General features: G+C 50.2%; 1 protein-coding gene across 1 annotated transcript in view; it reads left to right on the top strand.

The window, feature by feature from the left end:
- ACER1 (alkaline ceramidase 1) overlaps window positions 1-13,302 on the top strand; it is a 21,407-nt gene extending 8,105 nt beyond the window's left edge. The window contains exons 2-6 of the mRNA XM_025368498.1: window positions 6,937-7,051; window positions 7,146-7,287; window positions 10,699-10,836; window positions 11,840-11,977; window positions 12,850-13,302. Coding sequence (XP_025224283.1) covers window positions 6,937-7,051; window positions 7,146-7,287; window positions 10,699-10,836; window positions 11,840-11,977; window positions 12,850-13,018 — 702 coding nt within the window. The 3' untranslated portion in view covers window positions 13,019-13,302. The remainder of the gene's footprint in view (window positions 1-6,936; window positions 7,052-7,145; window positions 7,288-10,698; window positions 10,837-11,839; window positions 11,978-12,849) is intronic.
- The last annotated feature ends 299 nt before the right edge of the window (window positions 13,303-13,601 follow it).

Raw genomic sequence — 13,601 nt, 5'->3', positions numbered from 1 at the left:
CAAAAAAAAAAAAAAAAAAAAAAAAAAAAGAAAGAAAAAGAAAATGTTCTGGAATTAGCTAGTGTGATGGTTGCACGCCTTATGAATATACTAAAACCCACTGAATTGCATAGTTTAAAAGAGCGAATTTTATAGTATGTGATTTATGTCTAGATTTTAAAAATAGGGATGTTTAAAAAAAAACCCACAGCCCACAGCTCTTGGCACATCCTAAGCACTGAATACATTGTAGCTATTATTATTACAAGTGAATACAGCACCCAGAGATGTGAAAGTAACATTCATTAATTTTATTACGTATTTATTCATTTCATTGAATAATTAGCACCGACTATAATCCTCATAAAATCCTATGAAGTAAGTACAATTATGCTCCCCATTTTTCAGATGGGGAAATCAAGGCTCAGAAGAGGGTATATTTATTTCCCAGGGCCACACAGTATGCAAATTACAGTTGTGCAAAAGTTACAGCTTCTCCAAGAGCCTGGTCCTAAGAGTCTCTCCCTTAACTACAGTGCGGGGTGAGACCACTTAATTACTGGGTGATTAGGAATTAATTGTGTGCATTTTGGATGGTGCAGCGGCTCACACTTGTAATCCCAGCACTTTGGGAGGCCGAGGCAGGCGGATCACCTGAGGTCAGGAGTTCGAGACCAGCCCGGCCAATATAGCAAAACCCCGTCTCTACTAAAAATACAAAAATTAGCCAGGTGTGGTGGCGCACACCTGTAGTCCCAGCTACTCAGAAGGCTGAGGCAGGAGAATTGCTTGAACCCGGGAGGCAGAGGTTGCGGTGGGTGAGCCGAGATCACGCCACTGCACTCCAGCCTAGGCGACAGAGCGAGATATGTGCATTTTAATTCATGCAATTAAATCTTGTGCTATGGCCGGTGCACGCTTCATCCCTCCAACATTAGCAGGCACATTTGGAATGAACTTAGGTGGCTGTCCCCAACTGGTGACAGAGGCCAGGTGTGGGTGGTGGGAGAGAGTTTGAGCTTTGGTAACGAGGACAAAGAATGAGGAGATGTTAGAGATGTATTCAACAAATTTTCTTTCCTTCCTTTTTTCTTTTTGGGACAGAATCTCGCTCTCTCATGGGGGCTGGAGTGCAGTGGTGCGATCTCGGCTCACTGCAGCCCCCACTTTCAAGCAATTCTCCTGCTTCAGCCTCTTGAGTAGCTGGGACTACAGGCGTCCACCACCACACCCGGCTAATTTTTGTATTTTTAGTAAAGACAGGGTTTCTCCATGTCGGTCAGGCTGGTCTTGAACTCCTGACCTCAAGTGATTTGCCCATCTCAGCCTCCCGAAGTGCTGGGATTACAGGCATGAGCCACTACGCCTGGCCCCGTTTGTATTATTTACGTGCATTCTTTTCTACAAAAATGTATTGAGCACCTACTGTGTGCCAGACACTGTTCTAGATACAGGGTGGAGAGGGGGCAAAACACACAGAGCTCCCTGGTCCCGTGGCACTTAACTCTGTAATCCTCATAGCAGCCTCTGGAAGTAGGAGCCGGAAAACCAGGCACAGGACGTGTCCTGCTGTCCTGACCGTATGCACCCCGAGAATGCAGGGACTTTGTTTTCAGACACTGGTATGGTCCTTGAGCACATACATAGTAGGTACTCAAGGGATGCTTGAACGAATGAATGAATGAATGAATGAATGAATGAATGAATGAAGGGAGGGAGGTCATGTCACCTGCTGGAGCTGGAACCCAGAAATCCAGCTCACTTGTGTCCAGAGTTCAGGACTGGGCTGGCTTCGGATGGGATCCCAGACAGGTATCTCCCCTGCCTGGCAGGGCCTGGGTGGGGTGAGAAGCAGGGAATGTGGGGGCTGAGCCACAGAGGACAGGGAGGGAGACCCTGGCATCCGGGCAGTTTCTGATGTTTTCAGAGACTCCAGAGCCAGTTGGGGCCCTCCTTTAGTCAGTTTCTCCACCCACAGCTCTGTCCTGCTTCTGAGTGCTTGGGAGCACTGTTGATAATCCCTGGCTGGACTCTGCTGGCCCCTAAACTTGGAATAATGATACCCGTAACAGGCCTGTTGTTATTATTTTCTCCCTCAACAATAACAACAGCAGCAACCCCAGCTATTTTTTGAGCTCATATCACATCCTGGGCAATGCCTTGTCTTATGCATGCCCCGCATCAGCCTGCAAGGTACCACTGATTATGTACTCTGCTTTTACTGATACAAGCAGAGAGAAACCAAGAGGCATTAGTCACAGGGTCAGGCAGCAGGGGAGCGCCCTCTTAATCACCACCACCCATCTAGTCTTTCCACCTTTGTTTTTTTTTTCTTTTTCTTTTTTGAGTTGGGAAGAGATGAGTTAGGAATAATTTTATATGGCATGTTTAAGAGTTTAGATTTTGGCCGGGCGCGGTGGCTCAGGCCTGTAATCCCAGCACTTTGGGAGGCTGAGGCGGGCGGATCACGAGGTCAGGAGATCGAGACCATCCTGGCTAACATGGTGAAACCCCGTCTCTACTAAAAAAAATACAAAAAATTAGCTGGGCGTGGTGGCGGGCGCCTGTAATCCCAGCTACTCAGGAAGCTGAGGCAGGAGAATGGCATGAACCCGGGAGGCGGAGCTTGCAGTGAGTGGAGATCGTGCCACTGCACTACAGCCTGGGCGACAGAGTGAGACTCCGGCTCAAAAAAAAGAAAAGAGTTTAGATTTTATTTACAGGAGACATGAACATGTTTTTTTAAATTATTTATTTATTTATTTATTTATTTATTTATTTATTTATTTATTTTGAGACGGAGTCTCCGTCTGTCACCCAGGCTAAAGTGCAGTGGCGCAATCTCGGCTCCCTGCAAGCTCTGCCTCCCAGGTTCACGCCATTCTCCTGCCTCAGCCTCCCGAGTAGCTGGGACTACTGGGACTACAGGTGCCCGCCACCACAGCCAGCTAATTTTTTTTTTAATTTTTTTAATTTTTTTTTTTTTGTATTTTTAATACAGATGGGGTTTCACCGTGTTAGCCAAGATGGTCTCGATCTCTTGACCTCGTGATCCGCCCGCCACAGCCTCCCAAAGTGCTGGAATTACAGGTGTGAGCCACCGTGCCTGGCCTATTTTTTATTTTTTATTTATTTTTTGAGGGACAGAGTCTCACTGTGTCACACAGGCTGGAATGTAATCATGTGATCTCAGCTCACTGCAACTCATGCCTCCCAGGTTCAAGCATTTCTCCTGCCTCAGCCTCCCGAGTAGCTGGGATTACAGGCATGTACCACCACACCCAGCTAATTGTGTATTTTTAGTAGAGACAGGGTTTCTCCATGTTGGCCATGCTGGTCTCGAACTCCCGACCTCAGGTGATCGGTCCACCTTGGCCTCCTAAAGTGCTGGGATTACAGGCGTGAGCCACCACACCCAGTTTGAACACTTTTTTTTTTTTTTTTTTTTTTTTGAGACGGAGTCTCGCTGTGTCACCCAGGCTGGAGTGCAGTGGCGCGATCTCGGCTCACTGCAAGCTCCGCCTCCCGGGTTTACGCCATTCTCCTGCCTCAGCCTCCGAGTAGCTGGGACTACAGGCGCCCGCCACCACGCCCGGCTAGTTTTTTGTATTTTTTTAGTAGAGACGGGGTTTCACCATGTTAGCCAGGATGGTCTCGATCTCCTGACCTCGTGATCCACCCGCCTCGGCCTCCCAAAGTGCTGGGATTACAGGGTTGAGCCACCGCGCCCGGCCTTGAACACTTTTTAAATGGAGATTTTTAGAGGCTGAGGTGAGTGGATCCGCTTTGTTCAGGAGTCCGAGACGAGCCTGGGCAATATGGTAAAACCCCGCCTCTACTAAAAATACAAAAATTAACCAGACATGGTGGCGAGCACCTGTAATCCCTGCTACTCGGGAGGCTGAGGCAGGAGAACTGCTTGAACCTGGGAGGCGGAGGTTACAGTGAGCTGAGATTGCACCACTGGACTCCAGCCTGGGTGACAGAGCAAGACTCTGTCTCAAAAAAAAAGAACACAAAAACACAAAAACAAAACAAACAAAAAACAAAACAACAACAGAAAAAGTTGGAGATGAGTTATGGAAGGAATTTATAAGGCAAGTTTAAGAGTTTAGACTTTATTTATGGAAGGCCCAGACATGTTTTAATGGATGCTTTTGAATCTGGGAAAGTGGTTGGGTCAGTATCTTCAGGCATGCATTGATATCCAAGGGCTGGTATTTGGCTGGAGGCAGAGGGAACATTGGGTTTGTTTGGGAATATGTGTGCATCAGCACAAATGGAGGTAACTGAGCTAGGGTCATGGGCTGAGAAGAGGCCCATGGAGACGTTGGCATGGCCCTGTCTCATCTGTTCTTGGACCACTGACAAGAAGGGCTTGCAGTCCAGAGTTGTAGTAGTAATCTATTTACTGACGTTGTCCATTTCATATCAATCGCTTGGTTTTCTTTCCATATCTGTCTTAGTTCAGTTTGTGTTGCTCTAAAGGAACAACTGGGGCTGGGCGCGGTGGCTCATGCCTGTAATCCCAGCACTTTGGGAGGCCGAGGCGGGCGGATCATGAGGTCAGGAGACCATCCTGGCTAACACGGTGAAACCCCATCTCTACTAAAAATACAGAAAAATTAGCTGGGTATGGTGGTGGGCACCTGTAGTCCCAGCTACTTGGGAGGCTGAGGCAGGAGAATGGCGTGAACCCAGGATGTGGAGCTTGCAGTGAGCTGAGATTGCGCCATTGGACTCCAGTCTGGGTGACAGAGGGAGACTCTGTCTCAAAAAAAAAAAAAAAAAAAAAACCAAAAAAATTCTGCATATTGTTTTCCATAGAGGTTGTACCAATTTACATTTCCACCAATATTATATAAGTATTTGTCGTGTGAGAGACTTGCTGTGGCTCAGACATATCAGGGAGAGACTTTGTGGGGAGTCAAAGTCTGGTGTCAGCACGTCAGGGTCTTGAGCCATTTAATTTTGGTGCAAATGTTCTTGTGACTTTTTTTTTTTTTTTTTTTTGAGATGGAGTCTCAGTCTGTTGCCCAGGCTGGAGTGCAATGGTGTGATCTCAGCTCACTACAACTTCCACCTCCTGAGTTCAAGCAATTCTCCCACCTCAGCCTCCCAAGTAGCTGGGATTACATGCATCCACCATCACACCCAGCTAATTTTTTATATTTTAGTAAAGATGGGATTTCACCATGTTGCCTGGGCTGGTCTCAAAATCCTGACCTCAAGTGATCTGCCTACCTCAGCCTCCCAAAGTGCTAGGATTACAGGTGTGATCCACTGCACCTGGCCAATTTTTGTATTGTTTAACATTATTGTGAAATATATATTCACATATTATATATATATTCACATACTGTTTTGTAGCATTTCACTATGTTGTTTGGGCTGGCCTTGAACTCCTGACCTCAGGTGATCTACCTGCCTCAACCTCCCAAAGTGCTGGGATTACAGGCATGAGCCACCACATCCAGCCATCACCTGAAGTTTCATTCACTCATGTGTCTGATGACTGTATGGGGAAGAATTGAACCACTGGCCCTCCTCTGGCATCTCCCTCCATCTCAGTGTGGTCTCTACACATGGTTTCTCTAGCATGGTGGCTTCAAGGGTAGCCAGTCTTCTTGCATGGTGGCCTAGGGTCCCGACGTCTTGTCCTATGAGATGGAGAAAGGTGGAAGCCACAGTTCCTTTTATGACCTAACCTCAGAAGTCACACAGTATCATTTCTGCTTCATGCTGTTTGTCAAAAGGGTACTGCATCATCTTTCCTTGTCTGCAAGGGCAAGGTCAACTCATGACTCCCACGTCTACATTTCAGTCCACAGGAAGAGGAAAGGGGGCAAGCTTTCCTTAAGTGGTTTTTGAAAGGACTGACCTGGAAGTAGTAGATATCATTTACATTCTTATCTCATTGGCCAGAGCAGGTCACAAGGCCACAGTGAGCTGCAGTGAAGGCTGGGAAATGTAGTCTTTCATTGGGTAAGCTGTGTGCCCAGCTCAAACTTGGGAGATACTATTTCTACAGGAAAAGGGGCTGGGTGCAGTGGTTCATACCTGTAATCTTAACACTTTAGGCTGTGGTGGGAGGATCGCTTGAGGCTGGGAGCTTGCAACCAGCCTGGGTGACATAGTGAAACCCCTTCTCTACAAAAAATAAAAGAAAATTAGCCAGGTGGGGTGGTGAGCATCTGTAGTCCCAGCTACTTGGGAGGCTGAGGCAGGAGGATCCTCTGAGCTCAGCTGATTGAGGCTGCAATGAGCTGTGATCGCACCACTGCACTCCAGCCTGGCAGCAGAGAGCAAGACCCTGTCTGTAAAATAAATAACTAGAAAAAGTAAAAGAGAAGAAGGAGAATATATATGGAAGTTTCGTGGATAGTCTTTGCCACACTCATTGAATGAATGAATGAACCAATAACAGATTGAGAAATTGATCTGTGGATGACCAGCTGATGGTCAAGATCAGCTGAAAAGTGGCTAGGTGCAGTGGCTCACACCTGTAATCCCAACGCTTTGTGAAGGCCAAGGCAGGTGGATCACCTGAGGTCAGGAGTTCAAAAGCAGCCTGGCCAACATGGTGAAACCCTGTTTCTACCAAAAATATAAAAAATTAGCTGGGCGTGATGGCGTGTGCCTGTAATCCCAGCTACTCAGGAGTCTGAGACAGGAGAATCACTTGAACCTGGGAGGTGGAGGTTGCGGTGAGCTGAAATGGCACCACTGCATTCCAGCCTGAGTAACAGAGCAAGACTCCATTTAAAAAATTTAAAAAAATAAATAATAAGGTCAGCTGAAAGGTTGACAGGTGAGTGATTAACAAATCCTGGGTTGATGAATTGCCTGAAATGCAGCAGGTAATCGACTGGCTGGTGACTGAGGGTCTGGACAGAGGGCAGCCTCCTCTGCCACCTCTATCTGACAAGCTCCTCCCTATGACTGTCTCTGCTCCAGTTCACCAATATCCCCTTCTTCATCTTCGGGCCACTGATGATGCTCCTGATGCACCCCTATGCCCAGAAGCGCTCCCGCTACATCTACGTTTTCTGGGTCCTCTTCATGATCATAGGTAGGGAGGTGTGGTTCAGGTCTGTGATAGTCGGGAGGCAGTGGGGGTGCAGGAGGTGGCAGACCCCATTGACCGCCTGCCCTTGTCGCTGCAGGTCTGTTCTCCATGTACTTCCACATGACGCTCAGCTTCCTGGGCCAGCTGCTGGATGAGATCGCCATCCTGTGGCTCCTGGGCAGTGGCTATAGCATATGGATGCCCCGCTGCTACTTCCCCTCCTTCTTGGGGGGCAACAGGTGGGTCAAGGGCTGGCCATCTGGACTGGGTGGGGTCTGAGTCTTCAGTTGACTCTACCTGAGCTCACCTGAGTCCCCTGGGTCCCCACCCCTGACCCCTTTTGGGGCCCTTGGAATTCCTCCCCTGACCACTTCGGGTTCTCTCCTGACCCTGCCTGACTCACGTGGGCTTTTGGAGATGCCACTCCTGAGCTTACCTGGTTTTTTGGAATCCCTCCCCTGATCCTACCTGTACAACCTGGAACTTTCTTCAGACTCTGTTGCATCCAATAGGAGTTCCAGGACCTCATGTCTACACTTACCTGGCCCCAAGGGACTGCTCCCTGAGCCTCTCACCTGGGCCCCTGGCATCTTTCATCTGATCTTCTTAGACCCCTGGGTCCCTCTCTTGATCTAATTGATCCCCACACCCACACTTGACCTCTGTGAAATCCTCCTCCTCCTCCTCTTCTTCTTCTCCTCCTCTTCCTCTTCCCCCTCCTTTTCCTCCTCCTTCTTCTCCTCCTCCCCCTCCTTCTCCTCCTGCTTCTTCTTCTCCTCTTCTTCTTTTTTTCTTCTTCTTTTTCTTCTTCTTCTTCTCCTCCTCCTCCCCCTCTCCCTCCTTCTCCTCCTCCTTCTTCTTCTTCTCCTCCTCCCCCTCCTTCTCCTCCTCCTCCTCCTTCTCCTCCTCCTCCTTCTTCTTTTTCTTCTTCCTTCCTCCTCCTTCTGCCTCTTCCTCCTCCTTCCTCTCCCCCTCCCCTCCTTCTCCTCCTCCTCCTTCCTCTTCCCCTCCCCTCCTTCTCCTCCTCCTTCTTCTCCTCCTCCCCCTCCCCCTCCTCCTCCTTCTCCTCCTCCTTTTTCTTCTCCTCCCCCTCCCCCTCCTCCTCCTCCTCCTTCTTCTCCTCCTCCTTTTTCTTCTCCTCCTCCCCCTCCCCCTTCTCCTCCTCCTCCTTCTCCTCCTTCTCCTTCTTCCTCCTCTTCTTCTTTTATTCTTCTTCTTCTTTTTCTTCTTCTCCTCCTCCTCCTCCCCCTCGTCCTCCTTCTCCTCCTCCTTCTTCTTCTTCTCCCCCTCCCCTTGCACTTCCTTCTCCTCCTCCTCCTTCTTCTTCTCTTCCTCCTCCTTCTTCTTCTCCTCCTCCTCCTTCTTTTTCTTCTTCCTTCCTCCTCCTTCTGCTTCTTCCTCCTCCTCCTCCCTCTCCCCCTCCTCTCCTCCTCCTCCTTCTTCTTCTCCTCCTCCCCCCCTCTTTCTTCTTCTCCTCCTTCTTTTTTTCTTCCTTCTTCTTTCTTCCTCCTCTTCTTCCTTCTTTCTTCCTCCTCCTGCTCCTCCTCCTCCTTCTTCTCCTCCTCCTCCTTCTTTTTCTTCTTCCTTCTTTCTTTTTCTTCTTCCTTCCTTCCTCCTCCTCCTCCCTCTTCTCGTTCTCCTCCTCCTTCTTCTTCTCCTCCTCCTTCTTTGTTTACTTCTTCCTTCTTTCTTCTTCTTCTTCTTCCTTCTTTCCTCCTCCTCCTCCTCCCTCTTCTCCTTCTCCTCTTTCTCCTTCTTTTTCTTCTTCCTTTTGGAGACAGAGTTTCACTCTGTTACCCACGCCAGAGTGCAGTGGTGTAATCTCGGCTCACTGCAGCCTCTGCCATCAGGGTTCAAGTGATTCTTCTGCTTTGGCCTCCTGAGTAGCTGGGATTACAGGTGTCAGGCTAATTTTTGTATTTTTAGTAGAGATGGTTTCACAATGTTGGCCAGGCTAGTCTCAAACTCCTGACCTCAAGTGATCCACCTGCCTTGGCCTCCCAAAGTGCTGGGATTACAGGCATGTGAAATTCTCTTCTAACCCGGCTTAACTCAGCTGAGCCCTCCAGGACCCCCCAGCCCACCCGATCGTCCTTTGGGACCCCTGTCATGTTTCCTTAATCCCTACTGGGTTCTGGAGAGCCACTGTCTGACATCTCTTAAATTCACCCGGACGCAGGGATCCCTCCTCTTAGCCCAGCTGGGCTCCCGTGAACTCCTTGCCTGACCTCACTTGGGCCCTGGAAACCATCACACTCTCCTGGGCCCCCTGGGACCCTCTTCCCATCCTCCTCCATCCTCCCTGGGATCTCCCTTTAGTCGCTGCCGGAGCTCCCTGAGACTTTCTGCTGAGTACACCTGGGAGCCTCAGGACCTTCTTCTTCTTCCTCTTCCTCTTCCTCCTCCTCCTCCTCTTCCTCTTCTTCTTCTTTCTTCCCCTTCTTCTTCTTCTTCCCCTTCTTCTCCTTCCCCTTCTCCTCCTTCCCCTTCTCCTCCTCCTTCCCCTTCTTCTTCTTCTTCCTTCCCCTTCTTCTTCCTTCCCCTTCTTCTTCCTTCCCCTTCTCCTCCTTCCCCTTCTCCTCCTTCCCCTTCTCCTCCTTCCCCTTCTCCTCCNTTCTTCTCCTTCTCCTTCTCCTTCTCCTTCTCCTTCTCCTTCTCCTTCTCCTTCTCCTTCTCCTTCTCCTTCTCCTTCTCCTTCTCCTTCTTCTTCTTCTTCTTCTCCTTCTCCTTCTCCTCCTCCTCCTCCTCCTCCTCCTTCTTCTTCTTCTTCTTCTACTTCTTCTTCTTCTTCCTTCCCCTTCTTCTTCTTCCCCTTCTCCTTCTCTTTCTTCTTCCTCTTCTTCCTCTTCCTCCTCTTCTTCTTCTTCCTGTTTTCTTTTCTTTTCTTTCTTTTTCTTTTTCTTTCTTTTTTTTTTGAGATGAGCTCTCGCTGTGTCTCCCAGGCTGGAGTGCAGTGGCGCAATCTTAGCTCACTGCAACCTCCAATTACCAGGCTCAAGCAATCCCTGCCTCAGCCTCTTTAGTAGCTGAGATTACAGGCATACGCCGCCACACCCAGCTAATTTTTTTGTATTTTTGGTAGAGACAGAGTTTTGTTATGTTGCCCAGGCTGGTCTCGAACTCCTGAGCTCAAGCGATCCTCCTGTTTCAGCCTCCAAAAGTGCTGGGATTACAGTCATGAGCCACCGTGCCTGGCTAGGACCCTTTTTTAATTGTTGTTTTTGAGACAGAATCTCCCTCTGTCACCCAGGCTGGAGTGCTGTGGCATGATCTTGGCCCACTGAAACCTCTGCCTCCTGAGTTCAAGCGACTCTTGTGTCTCAGCCTCCTGAGTAGCTGGGATTACAGGCATGTGCCACCACACCTGGCTAAATTTTGTATTTTTAATAGAAATGGGGTTTCACCATGTTGGACAGGCTGGTCTCGAACTCTTGACCTCAGGTGATCTGCCCACCTCAGCTTCCCAAAGTGCTGGGATTACAGACATGAGCCACTGTGCCCTGCCTGGCTAGGACCCTTTGCTGAGCCTATTTGGGCTCCCCAGAATCCTTTCCTTTCCTCACCCACCTGGGCCACGAGATCTCCAAGTGACCTTGCCTACAACCCCACGACGTTCCTTGCCACCTACAGCTGAGGCCCTTCCTCCCCAGGTCCCAGTTCATCCGCCTGGTCTTCGTCACCACCGTGGTCAGCACCCCCCTGTCCTTCCTGCGGCCCACGGTCAACGCCTACGTCCTCAACAGCATTGCCCTGCACATTGTCTACATCGTGTGCCAGGAGTACAGGAAGTGAGTGAACACTACAGGTGCCTGGGCAGGGGGCTGCCATCCCCCTCCTGGCACCCCTGACTCCAGGCTCAAGGAGGGGACGTCCCTTCCCCAAGATCATCCACTAACAAGCGGCAGGGCCAGAATTTGAACTTGACTGACTGCAGAGCTTGTCCTTTTTTTTTTTTTTGCTTTTTTTTTCTTGAGACAGAGCCTCGCTCTGTCGCCCAGGCTGGAGTGCAGTGGTGTGATCTTGGCTCACTGCAACCTCTACCTCCTGGGCTCAAGCAATCCTCCCACTCTAGCCTCCTAAGTAGCTGGGACTAGAGGCATATGCCGTCACGGCAGGATAACTTTTATATTTATTTATTTATTTTTTTTGTAGAAACAGGATTTTGTCATGTTGCCCAAGCTGGTCTTGAACTCCTGGGCTCAAGCGATCCACCCACCTCAGCCTTCCAAAGTGCTGGGATTACAGGAGTGAGTCACTGCATCCACCCTACATTATATTTATTTATTTATTTTTATTTATTTATTTATTTATTTTTTGAGACAGAGTCTTGTTCTGTCTTCCAGGCTGGAGTGCAGTATTGCAATCTCAGCTCACTGCAACCTCCACCTCCCAGGTTCAAGCAATTATCCTGCCTCAGCCTCCCGAGCAGCTGGGATGACAGGTGCATGCCACCGTGCCTGGCTAATTTTTGGTTTTTTAGGGGTCTTGCTACTTTGCCCAGGCTGGTTGTAAACTCCAGGGCTCAAGTGATCCTCCCAACCTCAGCCTCCCAAAGTGCTGGGATTACAGGCATGAGCTGCTTTGCCTGGCTTGAAGGACATTTGAAATTGCACCTGGTGTGCTGGCAATGCTCAGTGTTAGTTCTAAGCACGAGATTGGGCCCCCTCTGCTCGCACCCTCAATTCCTGCTCTTGCCCTTCTCCCAGCTTCTGAGCCTCATCACTGTGGAAGGAGGAATTTCCCATCAGCCCCCTCAGGTGCTGCTCTCTGATCCTCCTCTCCCCTCTCTAGGACCAGCAATAAGGAGCTTCGGCACCTGATTGAGGTCTCCGTGGTTTTATGGGCTGTTGCTCTGACCAGCTGGATCAGTGACCGTCTGCTCTGCAGCTTCTGGCAGAGGATTCATTTCTTCTATCTGCACAGCATCTGGTAAGCGCGTGCTCTGAGGCTGTGAGGGGCCCAGAGTCAGAGAATCTTAGATGCCACAGCTCGGAGTAGGAGCCTGGGGGCTGGGGGTCGAGGAGCAGAGGGAGGAGAGCCAGATACTGGGTCCTGGCAGTAGGGGAAGGCTGCAGTCAGAAGGCCAGACCCAGAAGGTCCCTTTGGATGGTCAGGATCCATGAAAGGCCGGGCGCCGTGGCTCACGCCTGTAATCCCAACACTTTGGGAGGCAGAGGCGGGTGGATCACGAGGTCAGGAGTTCCAGACCAGCCTGACCAATATGGTGAAACCCTGTCTCTACTAAAAATACAAAAATTAGCTGGGTGTGGTGAGGTGTGCCTGTAGTCCCAGCTACTCAGGAGGCTGAGGCAGGAGAATGGCGTGAACCTGGGAGGCGGTGCTTGCAGTGAGCAGAGATCCTGCCACTGCACTCCAGCCTGGGAGACAGAAGGAGACTTCGCCTCAAAAAAAAAAAAAAAGGCTGGGCGTGGTGGCTCACGCCTGTAATCTCAGCACTTTGGGAGGCCGAGGTGGGCAGATCACGCGGTCAGGAGATCGAGACCATCCTGGTTAACACAGTGAAACCCCATCTCTACTAAAAATAATACAAAAAATTAGCTGGGCGTGGTGGCGGGTGCCTGTAGTCCCACCTACTCGGGAGGCTGAGGCAGGAGAATGGCGTGAACCCGGGAAGTGGAGCTTGCAGTAAGCAGAGACCCTGCGCCACTGCACTCCAGCCTGGGTGACAGAGCGAGACTCTGTTTCAAAAAAAAACAAAAGATCCATGAGAAATAAAAAGAGGGCCAGTGTGAGGCTATGGGCATCTTATGCCGTCACCACCTTCGCTCTGCATTCCACAGGCACGTGCTCATCAGCATCACCTTCCCTTATGGCATGGTCACCATGGCCTTGGTGGATGCCAACTATGAGATGCCAGGCGAAACCCTCAAAGTCCGCTACTGGCCTCGGGACAATTGGCCCGTGGGGCTGCCCTATGTGGAAATCCGGGGTGATGACAAGAACTGCTGAGACCTGCCAGCCTCTTGACTATCCAACCACCCTTCAACTTGCCTGTATCTTGAGAAGAGAGCCCCCGTCAGGACTTGCGCCTGAGGGACACTCGTGGTTCCTTCCTCTGTTTCCCCTTCCGTGTCCTCCTTGTCCTGTGCTGCCCTGCCTTGAGGCCGAGGATGGACTTTCTGACATCTCTGAGCAGCAGCCTGGTGACTGTGGGGGGCTGTCTTGCGCATCTCCCTTCCATGACCCCCCACACCCTCTTTCATTTCCTCCTCTGTGTCCACAGCCTCCCAGTGACCATTGTCACACGAGCTGGTGGGGCTGAGTCACCAGGTACTGGGGTGACTGAAGGATGTGGCATCTAAATATTAGCTTCCAGGCCTGGCGTGGTGACTCACGCCTGTAATCCCAGCACTTTGGGAGGCCGAGGAGGGCGGATCACCTGAGGTCAGAAGTTCAAGACCAGCCTGGCCAACATGGCAAAACCCCATCTCTACTAAAAATACAAAAATTACCCGGGCGTGGTGGTGCACGTCTGTAATCCCAGCTACTTGGGATTGAGGCAGGAGAATCGCTTGAATCCGGAAGATGGAGG

This window comes from Theropithecus gelada, chromosome 19 (assembly GCF_003255815.1).
Source record: "Theropithecus gelada isolate Dixy chromosome 19, Tgel_1.0, whole genome shotgun sequence".
Classification (NCBI taxonomy): domain Eukaryota; kingdom Metazoa; phylum Chordata; class Mammalia; order Primates; family Cercopithecidae; genus Theropithecus; species Theropithecus gelada.
Note: the sequence above shows the minus strand (reverse complement) of the source record. Positions and strands in the feature narration are given on the sequence as shown.